Raw genomic sequence first — 20468 nt, 5'->3', positions numbered from 1 at the left:
AATCCCCATGGAAGTGATGAGAGGAGGAGACAGTCAAGCACAAACTCCCCCCGCAACCCTGAAAGCCAAAATCTTGTTTGTATTCCTTGCTGGCACGCCACGGCTACTCAACCCTCCATTTCCATTTAAATGGGGTCACGGCTGCCACACCAAACAAGGCGTGTAAAGAGAGAGAACCTGACAGCTGAGGGCTTCAAGGGGGAAGATAGAAGACATGATCTCTCTCCCTCTCAATCTTAATTGACGATACAATAAACAGCCATCCTCCCTTTGATCGTAAAACAACACTTGGATAAGAACAACCAAAATCATGGTTTAAAAAAAAAAAGTCAGTCTTTCTAATGATGGAGGGTCATAAAAGGGTTTAGAATGGATGTGTTGATGGCAAGGAGGAGGATGCAGAAAGGTCCTGTGTTCTCCCCTTCTGATGAGAGAGCTCCACACAAGAACTTGATTTAAATTTCAGGTTGATTCCCTGGCTGTGCATTCCCCACCATCAACGGTACAAAGCTGCACTTGCGGTTTTTCGGTTTGTACAAACAGGTCACATTTAAAACAGCAGGACAAATTTGAGATATGGGGAACATTACAAAAAGTTCATTGCATTAAAATGCACATTGTAATTGTAGTTATTTGTTTAGGTAATTGTCTCTTTTACATGGGTCCTACTGTCACATTCCCCAGTATTTGACTACTACATCAGATCCTTTCTATTATTCAGTAGTGCTTCATATTTCCTATATTTGGATCACTGTTTTGGGAGAATTGAGTCACACACCAGTAGTTTGTATGTTAAACATAAATACAGCTATGCACATTTAAACAGAACTATGTTTCGTTTAAATTGTGCCTGCATTGTAAATAATAATAATTAAAAAAACATTTACTAATGGGTTCAGATTTTTTTCATAAGGCTTTTTTGGACATGCACTTTTTTCTCACTAGTTTTCCACTGCCATCATCCCTGAATATTAACACTGTTTTCTTTGCACGCGCACGCACGCACACACACACACAACCATGGATCTGGGCAGGACTGTAAACCTTTTAACGTGATCTAGACCATATCTGTAGCATCTGGTATCTGTCAAAAATCCTTTCAGCTCGTCACAGTACTTAACACTTTCATCACAGTGGCAGTACCCATTAGGGTGCATCCAACGCCCCTTGAAAATTACCTTTGCAAAATCTCGCTCTTCTCTTGCAGTATTGTTCCTTTGCACGATCATTATTTCCTTGAAGATTTCTTTGCAAATTCAATCCATGTTTAAGGGTGGCACAATAAGCTTGATTTTTGTTATTGCCGTGAATGGGTGTTGTAGTGAAATAAGGGGTAGGTGTGTTTTGGGGTTGTTGTTTTGATCAAAACTAGTAAGGAAAGTCATTTGGGAGAATGCTCCAGTTGCCTTTCCACTCCCCCAGGATATAAAGCACCCAAAACATGGCTAAAGGATTAGTATACAGTATGGTGCCTAAAGCCTTATTAAAGAAAGGCTCCAAAATATATGCATGAGGGGTTTAAACTCTGAGAAAGTGGAAAGGCCACCAGAGCATTCATTCAAATGATTCTCCTTACTAGTTTTGATGAAAAATAGTCTTAAACACCTTTGATCCATTTCGCAAAAAAAGCCCATTCACCGCCATTCAAAATTTCAAGTCTATTGTGCCACTCTTAAACATTGATCGAATTTGCTAAGATTTTACTAGGACGTTATATTAGTAAAGGAACAATACTGCAAAAGCAGAGCAGGATTTTCAAAACTTGGAGCGTGTGATGCACCCTAGTACCTATCATTTCTAACACTGGACCATATCCCTCTCCCCTCGCTGAAGACATCATCCACGCATCCATTACAGTGATTTGACAGTATTAATAATGGCAGCCAGACCAAACACTTAACAGATGACACTTCAGACAAGGTAAATAAAAAAGAGAACTAGATCTACACTGAGCATCAGCAGGAAAGAGTAAACATGCTCATGTTTTTTTCTTTTTCTTCTTTTTCTCCACAAGAGACTTAAAGAACACAGCACTTAAACCATACTGATCTCCACCACACCAATAGCAAACACATCCAACCAGAACAAAGTCAACCCTGTGTGGTAAACAAGCACAACCAACTCCATACCCCAAGCACCATTCACTTCAGTCAAAATCGCACAGATGGCCAAACCACCTGACTGGGAAGAAGAAGAACAGGAGGAACATACATGTACACTGTGGCAATAAAGAGAACGGATTGGGACGAACCTGAAATGTTCACTCGTTCACTGGAAAAGTGCACTTGCCACTCCCAACGCGATATACTATAATAGTGAACATTACAGACACGACTTTGTGCTTCCTATACCCTCCTGACCATCCACGAGACATAATCACAGCTGTTGATTTGAGCACAACTCTGCAAATGCAGAAGAAGGAGACAGAGAGGGAGAGCGTCTTTCTCCCACCATCTCTGTGGAAAAAAAGATCAGCGATTGAGACTCCAACATGTAGAAAATAGCACTGTGTTTCCAGTGCAGCTTGGCAAGGTTAGCTGCCTTACATTAACTTTGTGAGCCTCCGCAAATGCTCAACCCAAATTGAATAAAACCAAAAATATAAAAATAATAATAGTTATATGACAGTCTAATGCTGTCTAATGCTTATAAACCTAATTACAATGTGGGACCAGTCCTTGGCAACACGTATGCAGAAGCAGATTCCGTATAGAAATATAGCCCAACCTTTTAATCTCTTTACAAGGTCACACTCTTTTTTTATAGTATAAAACATATATACATTTTTGATACTCTCAATTTGAAAACTGGTATGATTTTTTTTCTTCTTCTTTTTCTTCTAGAAGGGAATATCCATTTCTGTCAACTGTACATCAGCAAAATCACAAAAAAAGAACTGTTCATGTAGTGTCCAATAATTTGGCCCCATTGTCAAACTCAACCAAACAAAAAAGTGAGGGGAAAAAAATAGAAAGGGGAGGAAAACGAACGTCCCAACAATCTCAGTGATCGTTAGGACGCGTCCCGAGAGATCCAGCCGCTCTCGGTGAGGAAGCTGAGTATGCGCTTCTTCAGCACTTTGTCCAGGTAGCTGGGCAGCCGGCTCTTGGAGGGGATGCCCTGCCTCTTCTGCAGGTGGTCCTTGATGATGATGGTCTTGACCGTCAGGTAGCGCGCTGGCGAGAGGTTGAGCGAGTTGCAGAGCACCTTCTCGCGGTCCGACAGCAGCTCGAAACCCGAGAGGTTCTCGATGGCCGAGAATTCACCGTCCTTGCCCTCCTCCTTGATGTTGGCGCCTCCGCCGGGGCACGTGCCAGCCCCTGTGCCCCCGCCTCCCCCTCCACCACCCCCTCCGCCTCCACTGCCCTGGCTGCCCCCTCCCTGGCTGCCGCTGCCCCGCTTGCCACCGCTGGCCACACTCTTGTTCTCCTTGCGCTTCTCGCGCTTGTGGCGCGCCGCCTCGTACTCGGCCGACTCGTCCAGCCGTGTGATGCCGTTGCGGCGGTAGCGCTGCAGCTCGCGCACCTTGGCGCGCAGCACGCGCTCCTTGTGCAGGTTCTCAAAGAAGTCCTCGAACTCGCGCTGCGCCATCAGTTGGCAGAGCGGTCGCAGCTTCACCCTCTGCTCCTTCTCCTCCTTGGTGATCTTGCGCTTGGGCGCCGCCGCTGCTGCCGACTGGGTGCCCACTGTAGCGGTGGTGGCACCCGCAGACGAGGTGGCCCCCGGTCCCGAGGGAGTGGCCCCACCAAGGGCTCCACTAGCGGTCGTTGCTCCCCCTCCTCCACCTCCTCCAGTCCCAGACCCGGGCCCTGTGCCTCCTCCTCCTCCCCCGCCACCGCCAGCTGTGGCCCCTGTGCCTGTGCCAGAGCCGGGTCGCTCGCGCTCTCCGCGCTCCTTGTCCCGCTTGTCACGGCCAAGGAAGGCGGGCACCAGGTTGTAGTCACGAGCTATGTTCTTGCGGCGCTGGCGCTCGCGCAGCCGCCGCACATACATGTCCACGTGCGCCCGCTTCATCTCGATCTCCACGTCCTCATCGTCGTAGTTGAGCGACAGGCCGCTGATCAGCTTCTCGGCCTCCTGGTCGAACTCGATCTCATAGTCGTCGCGCAGCGGCATGTATCCCAGCTGCTGCTGCTCGGCCACACTTACGTCCAGCGGCGGCAGCGGCGTGGTCAGGCTGGGCGACAGCGGCCCGCCGCTGGGGCAAGTGTGGTCCGTCACCCGGTTGGCAATGCTGTCCGGGATGCAGGCCTTGCCCAAGTTGCCGTGGATGTACATGCTGACGTAGTGCTCCATCACCTCCTGAGGGGTCCTTCCTGGCGCGGTCATGTCCTCCTAGTAGGAAATGAAGGCAACAAAAAAAATGAGTCCAGGCAACACCAAATAGTACAGTATTTATTAAAAAGCCATTATTAACTTTTTGGCTAGATCATGGTTAGAAAGCCAATGTGTTTCAATTTCGAGTCATACAAAGTCTTCATCAGGTCTGAAATAATGCACTCGAATTAGGGCAATAGATGTTGTGGCAATAGTTTTTTTTGTCCAGCAATGGGGCCTCTGTGGCCTTTTGGTCAGAGAGGTGGTTTTGAGACCAGAGGGGTTCAGTTTCGAACCCTACATTCCTGCAGGACCAAATACTCTGCAATAAATGTAAACTGTTATGGATAAGCGTCAGCTAAGTGTAATGTAAAGAATAAAAAACAGGCTCATTATTACATAGACTACGGCTAAGCTTACTTGGTGAACTTCTGACCGAAAAAGGTACATTCATCTTTCAAACTGTCAACATTTGACAAGCCCCGTTTGCTTAATTGAAATGCACTTAGGTCTACAAAGTAAGTTTAACAGTGTCGTGCAGAAACCCCCATTCTACATAGTCTACTCTCACGATAATGTTAAGGAAACCATTCACCTAACGTACGTTGACAGCTAGTGTTTAATTGAATGCAATACGTGAAGTGCAATGAAATGCATCCTGTCTGAATTGCACAAGTCTGTGAAAGCAGTGCTGTATATTTGCTAATCTTATTAAATAGAAGAAGGAAAGGCTTATTTTACCCAGTTTCCAAACCCATACTGCTCGATCGCATCGAGTAGCGACTGCTCTTCCCTGCTCGTCCATCCTCCCTCGGCTTCGGGACCCCACAGCGTAAAGTGCCCGCCATCCACTAACTGGTAGCCGTGCCATCGACGGTGATTACCAATTTCGGCACCCGCAGAAAAACACTCTGGACAAAGTTCAATATCCTGGCATTCGGTACACCGAAGCCGCAGATTTGTAACGTCTGCCAGGCAGTTCACGCAGTACTTCTTCCCCAGGTCAGCCATGTTGCTGCCTTCTGCTTGTTGTTGGAAGCAGCAGTGCCTCTCAGCGAGGGCATGCGTAGTAGAGTGTCTCTGGCCAGTTGCTGCTGCGTCTCATTAATATTAATCGAACAAGCGCGAACGTCCCTGATAGGCTAACTTACACAGTTTCCAGGGCAACTATACAACACAATGGTTTCATTGAGGAGTCTTGGTACTGACCTGTCACTTTTGACTTAGTTTTTCAAACAGTTTGCTTAACGTTAATTGCCTGTTTACTTTATGCCACGTGCATTAGAAATTGACTTTTGAAACATCGATGTGCTTGTTCGTTTCAGAGCTGTCGTAAACCATGGAAGAGGAAGAAGTAGGTGCAAAGACTGAACTTGACTCGGAGGCCCACGAAAAGTCCACTGCAGACGAGAATCCTCTGCCGGATGCTGGGCAGACAGCAGATGACGGAGAAACAGTTGTCGACCAAAGTGTAAATGCATCATCCACTGCTGAAAATGGAAATGAACAAGATATGACAAGCCATGACACAGGTGAAGTTGGGGCAGAAGGGGGGGAAATGCTGCCTACCAGTGAAACATTTGACGAGGGTGACGGTCCTGAAATCGAACCTCTCATAGGAGAACCCCTTTCACGGGAAGGGAGCATCAAAGGGGAGTACGATGATAACATTTCAGAGCTTGATGGACCTCCACAAATAGAGCTAGGGACGCCAGAGGGAAATAGCACCCGTTCTGACGCAGGGAGCACCGAGTCCAATGAGGAGGGGACAGAGGAGAGGAAGGGAGATGATGAAGAAGACCCTGGCCTTGATTACTACATCAATGTCCTGGAGGATCTTAATACTGAGAGGGAAAGGATCAATCAGACAAACACACAGCTGCAGTTTAAACTCTGTGAGTATTTCCGGCGCAAGACTGGTGAGGACCCAAAACCAGAGAGGGATAGGGGCAAGGCGGTGTCAGACCAAGAACAGCGATTCCTGAAGTACTTGGACATCATGGAGGACCTGAGGAGCCAGTATCGCCGTGAATCGGATCAGCACCAGCAGCAGGCTGAGGAGCTGCGACAGCAGGTTCAGAATAAGCTGGAGCAGGTGGAGTCGGAGTGGCGCACCTTCATGGAGCAGAAGCACAGCGTCGCCGTGGCCGTACTGAGCCGGCGCATGGGCAAGCAGGCGGCACAGGCCGAGGTGGAGCAGATCCAGGCCTCCGAGCAGCGGCGAGAGAAGGAGCTGGTGACTGTGCGCCTGGAGAACATCAAGCTGAAGACCAAGACACGCAAGTTCGAGGCCGCCCTGCGCGCCAAAGAGGAGCTGGCCGAGGGCCTACACCTGATCGACTTTGAACAGCTGAAGATAGAAAACCAGACCTACAACGAGAAGATAGAGGAGCGCAACGAGGAGCTCCTCAAGCTCCGCAAGAAGATCACCGGCACAGTGCAGGTGCTCACGCACGTCAAGGAGAAGCTGCAATTCGTCCAGGTTGAGAACCAGGCCAAGCGCGTCCAGCTGGCGGACGTGGAGGCCCGGGTGGCGCAGAAGAGAGACACGCTGACGCGCACCAAGCAGGCCCGAGACAGCCTGCGCATGGACAACCTGCGTCTTCGCCAGAGATGCGGCCTGCTGGGGAACGAAACACTGCTGAGGGACTTTGAGGAGACGGTGGACTCTTCTGAGGGCCTGGAGCAGAGGCTGGAGATGCTGAAGAGGCGACATGCGGAGCTCATCCTCAAGTGTGCTGGTGTCAAGAAGAAACTGGAGCAGACAAAGCTTGTTGGACAGTCACAGTGAGACATGTGGCCATAGCAAAACAGATAATAGGCCCACCTTTCAAACTTTTTTTTGACTAATGCAGTTCATGTCAGGAACATTGTTGTGTGGATGTCCTTACTTGCTATTTAAAAAAGAGACTGCACTGGGTTTGTTTGTTGTCCTTTGTTAATATTTACAAGGGAAAGTTTTTCTAAAGAACATTCATAATACAAAAATTAAACATGTTTAGGCCTACTTTAATTTCTAAAATAGACATCAAAAAGCATTTTGGAAATGCATAAAAAATGAAGCGTTTTAAAGTTCAGTTGACAATTAAACAAACCTTTTAAAATAAACACTGACAGTGTGAACAATTATTGTTTTGTTGTAAACAAATTGAAGTTGTGAAACATCCATGTTGAATAATGAAATATTGACCATATTAGCCTAATCCTTTACTGTGTTTCCCCCATGATACATTTGAAGTAAGCTTAGCTGTAGGCTATGGCTAGCATGTTGGTTGGCACAAAGGGCCTAATTAATTATGGATATCACTTTTACACTGAATAAATATACTCTACATTGGGAAAAAATGATATCACAGGCAGGGCAGGCAAAAAAGAGAGAAATACACCATAAAGTCAACATGAAGTTTTGTTTCAGATTATAGTAAAGATTGGGACTATCAAATTGCAATAGGGCCTATAGGCCTATAGGCATAATCCACTTTAGGTGAAATAATACATAGTACAATAATAATAATAATAATACAAGTTTAAACAAAGAAAAGGATTGTAAATGTTCTTTCTAAAATATCGCTTTTATAACACACCATGGGGAATACTGCAGTTAATATGTAGATCAAACTACAAATTACTACCTCGGACCCTGCAACTTTTAGTGGGGGTTTTCCCAATTCAACATCCCAGTTGCAAATGTGAGAATGGCCTTTGTGCCTTTGCAATAGGCTATATTGAATAAAAAACTTTGATTATCAATGACTTCGAGTCTTGCATCACAAGGCTGCAGAAAATGATGAGAGGAGGTAGTTTGACTTGCAAACTACTACTGTTTAGTGATCTCGTGTAATACTGTCTTATGTGCACTAGAGGGAACTGTTCCCTACGTTTAGTTTGACTACTAATCTAATGTTTAACAAGGCCCTCAGCAAGGTGTGCATTCCAGTATGCGGACTTGAGTCCTCCCTTGGTCACTTGCCTGTTTGTGACCTCATGATGATGTCACTGACGACAGAAAGTAAATAAAGAAGCACTCCTCAGATTTCTTTTTTCAATTTTAATCGCCTCACATCACAGACGTTTCGGGCTTACACCCTTCTTCAGTGTGAAATGGCGAAATCGCCATTTCACACTGAAGAAGGGTGTAAGCCCGAAACGTCTGTGATGTGAGGCGATTAAAATTGAAAAAAGAAATCTGAGGAGTGCTTCTTTATTTACTTTCTTTTGAGAATTGAGTTCATTCATTGATGAAGTTAAGCACCCAGTGTAAAAGATAAAAAGACAAGGTGTTGAGCGCGCTTCCTGATCTTGTCACTGACGACAGAAAATTAATTCAATATCTTGCAAAAGCACAGTTCTTATTATCTAATTTTCTCATTTGCAATTGGGATGGTGAATGAAAAACTGTCCCCCATAAGTTATTGTGGCTAGGCTGACAGCTGGGAAACTTTATTGTTTTCTCCTCGGAGGCAGGGCCAGGAGGCGGGGCAAGGCCACAAGCAGTGGAGGACCGGAGTATGCATATTGGAATGCACTCCTTACCACTTGTGTAGTGTTAAAAAACATTATTGGAAGAAAAAAATGCTGTTTCTGAAATGCCTTTCCAACTAATGTTCTACCTTGCAGATGCGAAGGCTAGAAGTAAGCTCATATATAATAATCCAAGATAAAATGCAGAGTAAGAACAGTCAACCTGAAGCTGCCACACTGCACATTCACAAGGACCACAATGGAAACAAGCTCCCAAGCTTTTTGTGTTATCCTTTTGATGTGTTGTACAAGGTTTTCAAAACATATTTATTGACTTATTTATGTGTGTACTTTTTTAATGCTTTGTACAATGTCAATAAAGAAAATCAATCAATCAATCAACTCTGAATGTTATACCAAGGAGCCAATACATGGGTTCGCAGTGTTTGCAAACACAATGTTATGAGGAGGGGCAAGACACTGGCAGCCAACCATGTGAGCTAATTTTTTGACCGACATCTGTTTCCAACAGTCAGAGGTTGAGTTGTGCGCAGGTTCGCGCAGCCAGGGGAAAACAAAAATTTAGAACCCATGTATAAAGTTCTGAGTTTGGTACCCCTATATGTCCATACACCACCAAAGCACTAACTACGGGGTATATTGAAGAGGGAAGTGTTGGCACCGGGCAGAGAGACTGGACAAGATACTTAATACTTCTATAGAATCTCTGATGCGGGTCACCAGATCAACAAACAACAATAGCTTACAGCAGTGGTTCTTAACCTGGGGTGCGGGCACCCCCTGGGGGTGCGCCAGAGATTTCAGGGGGTGCACAGAATTTTGTTTGTGTAGAGATTGTGACCAAAACTATACTTGCAAACATTATGATTAGGCCACATTAAGTCCAAATTAAGCAAGTTTTGGTCCCCATTTAAAGTCATTCAGGCATTGATTCATGTCTCAAGCGAGAATCATTGTAATTAATCACTCATTTATCATTTTTTTATTGCATACACATGTACAAGTTTGTGTTGGGGGTGCACGGCTTGTCTTCAGCACAGGTAAGGGGGTGCTTTAGGAAAAAAGGTTAAGAACCACTGGCTTACAGCAAAGCATCAATGATATCTGGGCTTCCATAACTCCCATGCAAGGCATCTGCTATTGACTTCAATGTTAAACACATCATGGCAGTGATTAATACAAAGAGATTCCAAACCAAGTATCGAACATTGACATGTTAGAAAGTAATTTCAACTGATATGATGTGACCCGAATTTCATTGTTTTTTTCTGAAAATGGTGATTTGACAACAATATTCTTAGTAATGTGACATCCTCAATTCATGGTTTTTTTTTAAGCTGGAAGGCCAAAGGTAGAAATAAACAAATGAATGATTGGAATAGTTCAAAATGTGGACAATGAATATAATCCATGAAAGTTTAACATTATTGATGGAATTGTGGAAATAAACTTTTCCATGATATTCTAATATAGTGGCCTGCAGGAGCAGTATGTCTATGTTTGCAGCATGTGATCAGCTGGTTGTTGGAGTGAAAAGAAACGGAGTGAGTGTATCACAGGCAACATTCATATCAGTTTGCACTGTGTGTACATTTAAACAGACACTACAAGAGATTAGTGCATTTTATTGTTAACAAATGCTGTATGCAAAATTATGCACAATACCACTTGCATTGTCATACTAACCCCAGCAAGCACCCCTCATGCATGCAGACTGCATCGGCCACCTTTTCATTTAATTTATACACATTTATCGAAAGTGACTTGCAAAGGAGGACATGATCTTGTCACATTTCTATTGCTATATCGTTTCGGTTCAGAGGAATCCTAATATGTCCCCTCTGTTCGACCATAGGCCGTACTGTATGGAGAAGTTGCCAGTTTTCCATTTGGTGGGATTGAAAGTTGGCAAGTTCTCCATTTTCAGATTCTCTTCAATAAAAAGAGAAGTGAGAATGGTTGGTGTGTTTCTCAACCCATTTATTGTAATCACAACATTTCTTCCGTCCTGAAAATTACCAGTGTTATATGTACAATGGGGTTGTAGCACCTGATATTGCTACATATGATAGAATGTCTTGTTATTTTGTTATTTGTGTTAAAAGGGATACTGTACATAGGGCCGAAGGGTGATTTCACTAAAATGCCTTTATGCCTTGAACATTGTACTGCAAAATGGTAATTATTATTACTATATTATTATTAGTAGTAGTGGTGGTAGTAGTATTAATACTTGTAACAACAACATTAAAAGTAATACTCCAGATAGAAAGCGTTCCAACAACATAACTTTGTACTGACAGGTTAACATCAGATAACTAACATTTAATCATATTGTGCCAACTGTTTAAAAACTCTGTACAGCATGGTGGAGATGTCTCACAAGAAAAAGAAAATAGAGATACTGTACATTCAGAACATAGTACCACATGCAACATGAAAGTTGAAGATTGAACATGAAAAAATTAAAGACCAACGCAGGGATGCCGACAAGTAGGGACAAAAAGGTCAGTTGTACCAGACCCAGGGAGAAAGGGGCCCCAGAATTGGTTCCTCATTACATTAGCCTGTATGTATTGGGTGAGGGGCCCTTTCAGATTACTGTGTCCCGCGGGCCCAGAAAAAGCTGTTAGCGTCCCTGGAACTACTAAGACAATGACATCAACATTGCCTCAGTCATCATTTCCCTGTGATCAAGAGACCTTCAGACATGGTCCTCACAGATGTACAATTTTGCTTGAGAACACGGCACATCATTCCACGCCTGTGAAGGACTTGAAGCGTCTATGGAGATTTCTGCACAGTCCTCATCTCCCGCATTGTTGGGTTCCCCAGGCCTCCAAAACCTACAACAAGTTCATGTCATATTTTATCATTGTGACCTACACCAAATGATGCACTTTTTCCCAAAGAAAATATATTAATGGTAGCAAATATTTGGGACAACACTCACGATGTTGTCAGTTCTGTGCCATCTACCCAGGTCCAAACGCCCTCCGTTTCAGTGTCCGAAAGTCCAATCCAATATCTCTTGTATTGTAAGAGGAATTTCTATTGAGTTGCAAGAATATGCAGCGAAGGTTAAAGTCATAGGAAATCACATTACTAAGCAGCGCTTAGGGCCTCAACCACTTTGCCCCCAATATTGAAAGCAGCCACCTTTGAAACAGATCCCATATTTTCAAGGTCCCCTACATGTAGCTTCATTGTATGGCAAATGTAATTTCCAAGATTCCTTTACAAAATATGTCATATGTCATGTGAAGCTGCTTAACATTGAAATTATATCGGGGGCCAAATGAATCGGCATCAAGGGCCGTAAACGGCCCTCAAGACATACAGTGTAGGTTCCCCACCCCTGATCTAAAGCAACTAACAGTTGGGTACAGTATATTGGAAATAGTCCCTGGACTGAATGGAGGAGTAAGAAGAGGTAAGAGTGGGATTCAAACCTGCAACCCTCAGCATCGTTCTGGCACAACTGCCCACAAATCCTAGCCTAGAAATCTAGACGCTCCTAGCGACCGCAAATTGAATTTGCTCCCGGGAGCTTTTTGCTGTACGGGTCTGGCTCGCCAGGCTACATATCTCACCTGTTCATCTATGTTATTCACCACCACCAGGTCTGCTCCCATTTTCAAACAGCTGTCTCTGCTTGCATGCCAGCTTTTCTTTGCAGAATTGATTTTGTAAAGGCTTGAGTCCTTGAAAATCCATCCTGCTGCCATTTTTGAATCTGTCAACAAGGAAGTTTTGTATAGTACGATATTTACATCAACAATATATAGAGACAAAAAAGATTAATCAAGGCGCTTTATGGACATTTGTGAATTTTGGTTGGTCTTGTAATGCGTAATCTCTATATAACCTTTATAAAGTGGCACATAATAAACAAGGCTGTGGAGGTTGAACCAGTGAACCAATCTCCTTCTGCAAGTTTCACCAAATAGTAGCCTATTGGTCTCTCAGTGAAGCTCTTCATAGCTGTGAATCTTGTAGCACACTAACGCATTCATCCAACAGGTGTCATCATCAAAAAATGCCCTTTTCCTCAGCGAAAAACATTTTTTTTTTTCTATACAGTCCCTGACAGTCCAGAGACTTTTTTTCGACAATGGCACCGTGGGATATGGCCATGCTTTTCTACTGAGGATTCTCTTCTCTTCTATTATACTGAACGTAAATATTATTCAACACTTAAAATGCATTTAATATCATCAATGAGAAAGAGTAAGCCTAAGTAATTGATCCCACAAAGCATCAGACAGACTTTCTATGCATCAGGACGCTGATCTCGCAGAAATAGCATCTGAGAAATAAAATGTGAGGTTTGAAAATATATATTGAAAAAGAATATATAGCCTAAAATATAGCCTATTATATTGTGTGTATATATCATCTCGCGGGCTTAAACCCGTTAACCCCTGGCTTAAAGAAATCTTTTACCTGCAGTGTAGTACAGTCTATAATTAGAACAGACTATAGTTCACATTTTTACTCACCTAGTTTGGCGTTTCTCTTCAGCAGATCATCTCTCTCTCTGGTCAGGTTGCTGTATCTATTCTGCAGCTGTCCTATCTCGCCAGTCAAGACACTATTCCGAGTTTGCAATTCAGATTTTGAGCTGTTCAGATTGCTATAGCTGATCTGTAACTGTCTGTTTTCGCTGTCCAATTTGTTGTATCTGTCGTCTAACTGCGCCTTCTGGAGAAGCAGCTGGTGGAGGCTTGTTTCCACGAGGTGCTTCTGGTCGGTCAGGTTGTGGTAGCGGACCAGCAGCAGGGCTTTTTCCTCGATCAGGATGTTGTGGCTGGAGATCAGGAGGGCCATCTGCCTGTTCAGGTCGCTGTAACTGCTCTGCAGCTGGTCTATCTCGAGGCTCAGGTTGTCGTACGTTTGGGGCTCGAACCTCCCGTCGGCAGTTGCTTCGGCTGGGCTGCCGTGGGTTTGGCGGGAAATGATGACCATGAGCAGGATGAGGCAAAGCAGGCCCAGAGCCACCGTGGCCAGCCTGTACAGACCTGGAGGACAGTAGACAATCAATCAATAAATCAATAAATCAATCAATCAACCAATCAATCAACCAATCAATCAATCAATCAATCAATAAATCAATCAATCAATCAACCAATCAACCAATCAATCAATCAATCAATCAATCTATCAATGTTATTTCTATAGCACATTATCAAACAAAACAGCCATTCAATGTGCTAGAAAGTAGAGAAGGAAGAAAGAAGAAAAACTATATTGTATTAAAGATAGTAGATAGGCCTAACTAACCATCACCAAAGGCAGATGAAAATAAAACTGCTTTTAATTTCTTTTAAAACAAGATACTGTTTGGGCCGTTCTAATTTGGACAGGAAGCTGGTTCCAGAATTTGGCAAATGTGGGCATTTCTGGAGCAAATGAACTTTACATTAAATTAAAGCACTTCAAAGCATTGAAAGCTGCAGGATTGATATACACAACAGTGAATAAAATGTTGTTCAGAATCTGACTGCTTATATTGCCTCGTGACTGATGAAAAATGTGTCCTTGCTTTCAGTAGAAATATAATGCATTGCAACGCATCGTAGAATTGGACTGAATCGATTCGAATTGAATCGTTACCTCCCGAATCGTAATCAAATTGAATCGTAAGGGCAGTGCCAATGCACACCACTAATAATGACTACATGTCAATTCACCCTGTCTGGATTTGACCTTAGGCATAACCAGTTGAGGAGACTCTGAAGATCTAAGACAACATACTGTAGACAACAGTCATCAATGCTCTAAACCAGTGGTTGACAACCTTTTTTTTGAAGAAATGCCCCCCCCCCCCCCCCCCCCGACCTCATCATAAGCATGCCAAAGCCCTGCCCCAATAGAATGATTTTAAAATTGTGAAAACATAATAATAATAATAATAATAATAATAATAATAATAATAATAATAATAATAATAATCATTATTATTATTATTATTATTATTATTATTATTATTATAACTGTCTTAATTCTATTATTGATTATGCTGTATGATTATTATAGGCCTACTGCTTTCTCTCCACTCACTTTGAATGGGCCGCCCCATCACCCTTTATTTGTGCCCCCCTCTAAAGTCACACTGCATTTTTTTTTTAAGTACTGTGTATGGTTAAGTGAACACTGTGCACACTGACGTAAGTGTAGATGCATGGTAAAAAAAACATGAACATAACCTACACTGTAATTTAACTTATGAGACGTAATAACTTATGTTACGTAATAACTTTAACTTATGTGCTGTAAGGGGGGGGTTTATATGCGTGGGTTAATTATTTGGCCAAAATGAGTGAAAAGACTCTGCTTTTGAAGGATGATGGTAACTGACTCTCACATAAAGACAAACACTCACAGCACACACAATAATAATAATAATAATAATAATAATAATAATAATAATAATAATAATAATAATAATAATAACAATAATAATAATAATAATAATAACAATAATAATACCTTGTTTGTTACTTCTGGCTATCCCAATCTTGTTCCAAATCTTACTGCTGGCGTTTCCACCAGCTTGGTCCTCGTAGGACATGTCTTCCATGTCGTTGTCCATCCTCTCAAAAGCGCCCTGAGCCATGTGCCCCTCACCGTATTATCTCTACCAAGAGCGGCCCTCAGGTCCGTATGAGCCTTTTATGAGGGGCCCTTTGAGACGCTTTAATGTAACATGATGAACAAAGCAAGTTTAAGGGTTACTTAAGAGCACGCTACATTTGTACAACTGTAACCTTTCGTGCTGTATTGAAGAGTGACAGTTGAGAGCCAGTGCGGTATGTGTGTGTGTTGTGTATGTGTGTGTGTGTGTGTGTGTGTGTGTATGCGCGCTAGGTTTTTCAAGGAAGGGATGATCCCTCATAGACATCCTTCCTCTTATTTACACAATCAGTCGTTTGCATTGTGGCTGATTCAGCACTTTCATAACAACATATCGAGGCAGATTCACTATTGCTGCCCACCAGACGCAGTCAAGTCACCGTCCAATTCCACTGGAATTCCATTGACTTGGATTAGAGTAGAGTAGAGTAGAGTAACTTTATTGATCCCCAGGGGGAAATTCAGGTATCCAGTAGCTTACATAAATACACAAATACACAAATGCCCACATGGACATTTCAAGACACAAATAACACAGGAATAGTCAGGGAGGGGGAAAAAAGTAGAGATAATAAATGTAAAAAAGGTAATTGTGCAAAAGACATTCTGTGAGTTGGAATAGACCAATGCAGAAACCCACATACTCTGTAAGTTAAGGTAGACAATCTTAACATGACCTGGAACAAGTGTGGATGGATACATCTATGATATAGTATAGTACACTGTAACAAATAGCTGTTTATTTACGGAAATTCTGCAACAGCATTCTACTGCTTTTTGAAAAAACAGACAACTACTGTGAAAATATTACTTTGAGTCACATATTGAGCATAAACAGTAAGTACTGCACAATAGCAGTATTCGCCGTTGTGGAAAAAACTAGAGATGCACCGGATCCTGATTTTTAGGATCCTGCCGGATACCAGATCCACTGAATAAGATCCTGCCGGATCCGGAACCGGATACCAGATCCTACAAAAGGTTTGAAACATATAGTCTACTCGCACACGTGGGCCCTTTTTATTACGTTGGCGCAAACTATTGTTTAGACTCCTTGGCTTATTGCCACACTGCCTTCAATAGCCGCTTCCAAAGGGATTTCACTCCATGCAGTGATTGGGGTTGTGAAACACTGAAAAGCCTAGGCTAGACATGCACCAGACCCTGATTTTTAGGTAACATGCCGGATACCGGATCCACTGCTTAAGATCCTGCCGGACCCGGACCCTGTGAAAAACTCTATTATCCTGACGGATCCGGATCCGGAACCGGAACCGGATCCGGTGCATCTCTAGAAAATAACAAGTTATTTTAGGCAGCACCATTGAAACCCATTCATCCTCCACTTGTCCGTGATCACCATCAAACTTCAATACCACCTGAAGAACTGAAGTCATTCTGACTGGTTAAAGATTATCTGATACTATCAAGCATGATGAAACAATTTCTAAGGAAACTGCAATACTTAAAAAGTGCTTGATGCAGCAAAGTGTGAGTAGCACATGCATTTTGATAGTGATGAAAGTGTGAATGGCTGAAACATTTTAAGAACTTGTAACACTCTTGCAACAAGCAGCCCCATCTAAACCAATCTGCTAATCAGTGCCTGGCCTCACCTGAGTAGGGCTGTTATGCCATTATTCAATTACGGGCGTCACCTGCCAAGGGCCTGATGACTCTGGTCACATGGTACTCTTGCACCTGTATATAAATCTGGACTATCAACACTTCAGTTGCTTGCCTGCCTGCCTGCTGGCTGGCCTGCATGGCACAGCATAGCACTTGTTTGCCTACAAGCTTGCCTACAAGCTTGCTTACATGCTTGCACACTTTCCTCTTTGTGAAAGCTTGCTGTATGTGGCATCATTTGTGGCATTGTGGCATATAATGTGCCTGCTGCAAATTGGGCATTGCTTTGAGAGCTAGCTTGTAGTGCTGCTTGTTTGCTGTGCTACTTGGTGCAAAATATTTTTTTAAAGACTGACCAATGCTATATTCATCATTGGCTCATCAAGAGATACAGTAAAAAGCCCACCTTGCACACTATCATTGTAACATAGCACTGCGTACTCTGACATTTTGTTCATGCCCACACTTTCAAAGGACCACCGCAAACCATTTTCTCAATACAGCATTGGTGAACGATGGGAGGGTGGGGTGGTAACATGGCCAGGGTACCACAGTTATGGAGAATGATGGGTGGGGTGGGAAGTTGCCATGGCCATATTCATGAATACAACTATGACCCAGTATTTGCCTGTCATCACACAGTACAATTCAACTTTTTAACTGAAATGTACTGTTATTTTTCTGTAGAGTACTGTTATTTAACAGTTCAATTGCTGCTGAAAAAATGTTATATACTGTGATACATTAAACAGCAATGAGCTGTATTTGATTTTTGGTGTGAAATAACAGTAGAATTACAGGTAAATATAATTGCCAGTAACTGCCGTTATTTTGCAGGGAAATTTTCTTAGAGTGTATGTAGAAGTAGGCAATGTACAGAGTATGATAGGGGTTGAAAATTCTCACGTCACAGTAAAGTACAGGTAGGTGTATTAGGCGGGCAAACACACACACACACACGCGCGCGCACACACACACACACACACACAAAGAGGTTCTCCAGTAACTGGGCCAGCTCCGACAGATCGCAGTCTTTACTTGTGGTAAGCAGGAAAAACAAATATGTCCAGTGGTCAAGAGTCAAAAGTTCCTTAGTGCAGTGATTGGACAGCACACACACACACACACACACACACACACACACACACACACACACACACACACACACACACACACACACACACACACACACACACACACACACACACACACACACACACACACACACACACACACACACACACACCAAGAGGTTTCCCGGTCTGGGCCAGCTCTGACATCTCAGGCAGTCCAGTCCCCTATGATGATGTTCTTCTTAGTGTCCTTCTGTTTGTTGGTAAACAGCTGAATTGCCCATGGGACAAAGGACTTCCTTAGTCTCTCAGTCCTGCAGGTGAAAGCACGGAGTCTGTTGTTGATCAGACTCAGTTGGTTAGTGAAGGTGGCGTTAAGGGGGTGATGCTGATTGTCCATAATAGAGTCTAGTCTGCTCAGTGTTCTGCTCTCGGTTATTGAGGTAAGTGTCTCCAGCTCCATGCCCACCACTGATCCCGCCTTCCTCACCAGTCTGTCAAGGTGTCCAGCATCTCTCTTCCTGATGCTTCCTCCCCAGCACGTCGCAGCAAAGAAGAGCACGCTGGCCATGACAGACTGGTAGAACATAAGCAGAAGTCGGCTGCAGACATTGAAGGACCTCAGCCTTCTGAGGAAATAGAGCCTGCTTTGGCCTTTCCTGTAGAGTGCATCTGAGTTTGTGGACCAGTCCAGTTTATTGTCGAGGTGCACTCCTAGGTACTTGTAAGTGCTGACAGTCTCCACCTTCTCTCCCCCAATAGAGACAGGCACCAAGGGCGGGATGGAGCGCCTGAAATCAACCACCATTTCCTTGGTTTTGGTGGTGTTCAGGTGCAACAACATATCGAGGCAGTTTCACTATTGCTGCCCACCAGACGCAGTCAAGTCACCGTCCAATTCCACTGGAATTCCATTGACTTGGATTACTCATGAAGCGCTGTCTGAATGAAGCATAGCCTACTAAGTGATCATACAAATGAGTTTGACTCATAAATATTTACCCGACACTTGCTGTATTTCTTATTGCTGGATATCTGTTTACTTCACTGCATCTGCCTTATCCCGTTAAGTCATGACTGCTGATATAAATGACTAAAAGCTCTGTGTCATTTTATGGTAGGGTAGTAGGCTTACTATGATAGTTAAGTCTTTTTGATGATGATAACTGCGTTCCACAGTCAGAGCGGTGTGCATTAAAGGGCTACGCTACAGCAAGCCCCTTCAGCAGTGATCACTCTTTCAGATAGGCCCTAAGGTGATCACTGCACTTACTCAAGAGGTCATTGACCAGGGCCTGTTCCAAGCCATTTCAAATGCTGATCACTACTATTTCAAGAAGCTGAGGTAGTAATGTACTGGCTTTGTGAAAGAGGAACCTTATGTGCACAGTCATACTAAAACACATTTGCATGATTTTGGGTGGTGGGAAAAAAATCACCCTGTGCACTGTCCCAACTTTGCCAACTGTCTTCATATGCCTTCAAGATTCGTCTCTGATTGTGTTCTGGTGTCTGGTGTGTTTACAGCAGTGTTTTTGAATTGTAATTCATTTGTTATTGATTTTTCCTTGATAAACACTGTTGACATTGTTATTTATTTATTCATTTATTTATATTAGCCTATATTTATCTATAGCCTTGCAGAAAAAGATGATGGAATTGTGGAATGTATGTAATAGATGGCAACTAGTGTGGCGGTAAAAAAATAAACAAAAGTGATCTAATGTTGTTATTTGCTATTATACACAGCTAGTTAACTGCTCACCGGCCCACATAGGAGTGTGTGACCTGAAGGGTTTTCTGAGCCTCAAGATCTCGCACATGACGTCCACACTCCTGAAGGCTCAAGATCTGGATGACTGTCCCATGCTATTATGCTGCTTTCTTCAAGAACCATACAGTATTACACACCGGCACATAGACCTCAACACCCTCATGCCTCCACATGTGCACGCATGCACGCACACACATGCACAGTATTAGCAGAGAAGTCAACAGGAAGGGACAAAGGGGTCAGTTGTCTAGGGGGCCAGGGAGAGATCGGGGCCAGAATTTGGTCCATTGTATAGAAGACGACTCTGACTTTGACTTTGACTCAGATGACTGTCCCAGCCAGGCGCAACCAAGGTTGTCAACGGTCCTGATTATTATAATAGGTCAGGTAAAAAAAAGCTTGGTAACACTTTCTATGAAGCCCATATCTATAGTGCATTATGAGTGCATTTATAACAAATTATAATGCACATTATAATTACTTACAAAGCATTACGACTACACAGATGATGTTTCATGACGCTTTATGTTAACAGTAATGCATAACCATGAATGTAG

At 43.3% G+C, this 20468-nt stretch overlaps 3 protein-coding genes across 3 annotated transcripts; 1 reads left to right on the top strand and 2 right to left on the bottom strand.

Annotated features, from left to right (window-relative positions):
* Positions 1-2710: 2710 nt before the first annotated feature.
* Positions 2711-5392, bottom strand: tada2b (transcriptional adaptor 2B). Its single transcript, XM_063187061.1, has 2 exons — positions 5059-5392; positions 2711-4335 (listed from the first exon to the last, which is right to left on the bottom strand). The coding sequence occupies exons 1-2, from the start codon at positions 5326-5328 to the stop codon at positions 3013-3015; spliced, it is 1593 nt and encodes a 530-aa protein (XP_063043131.1). The 5' UTR covers positions 5329-5392; the 3' UTR covers positions 2711-3012.
* Positions 5393-5425: 33 nt separating this feature from the next.
* On the top strand, positions 5426-7427 carry cfap184 (cilia and flagella associated protein 184). The gene is made up of 2 exons (XM_063186542.1): positions 5426-5518; positions 5643-7427. The coding sequence occupies exon 2, from the start codon at positions 5657-5659 to the stop codon at positions 7106-7108; it is 1452 nt and encodes a 483-aa protein (XP_063042612.1). The 5' UTR covers positions 5426-5518; positions 5643-5656; the 3' UTR covers positions 7109-7427.
* A 3058-nt stretch (positions 7428-10485) lies between these two features.
* On the bottom strand, positions 10486-15569 carry LOC134437093 (C-type lectin domain family 4 member M-like). Its single transcript, XM_063186540.1, has 5 exons — positions 15292-15569; positions 13302-13820; positions 12393-12535; positions 11753-11850; positions 10486-11645 (listed from the first exon to the last, which is right to left on the bottom strand). Exons 1-5 carry the CDS (start codon positions 15416-15418, stop codon positions 11504-11506), a joined length of 1029 nt encoding a protein of 342 aa, XP_063042610.1. The 5' UTR covers positions 15419-15569; the 3' UTR covers positions 10486-11503.
* Positions 15570-20468: the final 4899 nt, after the last annotated feature.

This window comes from Engraulis encrasicolus, chromosome 21 (assembly GCF_034702125.1).
Source record: "Engraulis encrasicolus isolate BLACKSEA-1 chromosome 21, IST_EnEncr_1.0, whole genome shotgun sequence".
Taxonomy (NCBI): Eukaryota; Metazoa; Chordata; class Actinopteri; order Clupeiformes; family Engraulidae; genus Engraulis; species Engraulis encrasicolus.
The sequence above is the reverse complement of the archived record's forward strand: the minus strand, read 5'-3'. Positions and strand labels throughout refer to the sequence as shown.

Excerpts from the sequence above, each read along its gene's own strand:
- LOC134437093 (XM_063186540.1), bottom strand. The coding sequence starts at position 15,418 with ATGGCTCAGGGCGCTTTTGAGAGGATGGACAACGACATGGAAGACATG. Across the intron at positions 13,821-15,291 it reads AGCCAGAAGTAACAAACAAG|GTCTGTACAGGCTGGCCACG; the intron begins GTATTATTATTG and ends ACTGTCCTCCAG. Across the intron at positions 11,851-12,392 it reads TGAATAACATAGATGAACAG|AAATTCCTCTTACAATACAA; the intron begins GTGAGATATGTA and ends GCAACTCAATAG.
- cfap184 (XM_063186542.1), top strand. The coding sequence starts at position 5,657 with ATGGAAGAGGAAGAAGTAGGTGCAAAGACTGAACTTGACTCGGAGGCC.
- tada2b (XM_063187061.1), bottom strand. The coding sequence starts at position 5,328 with ATGGCTGACCTGGGGAAGAAGTACTGCGTGAACTGCCTGGCAGACGTT. Across the intron at positions 4,336-5,058 it reads AGTATGGGTTTGGAAACTGG|GAGGACATGACCGCGCCAGG; the intron begins GTAAAATAAGCC and ends ATTTCCTACTAG.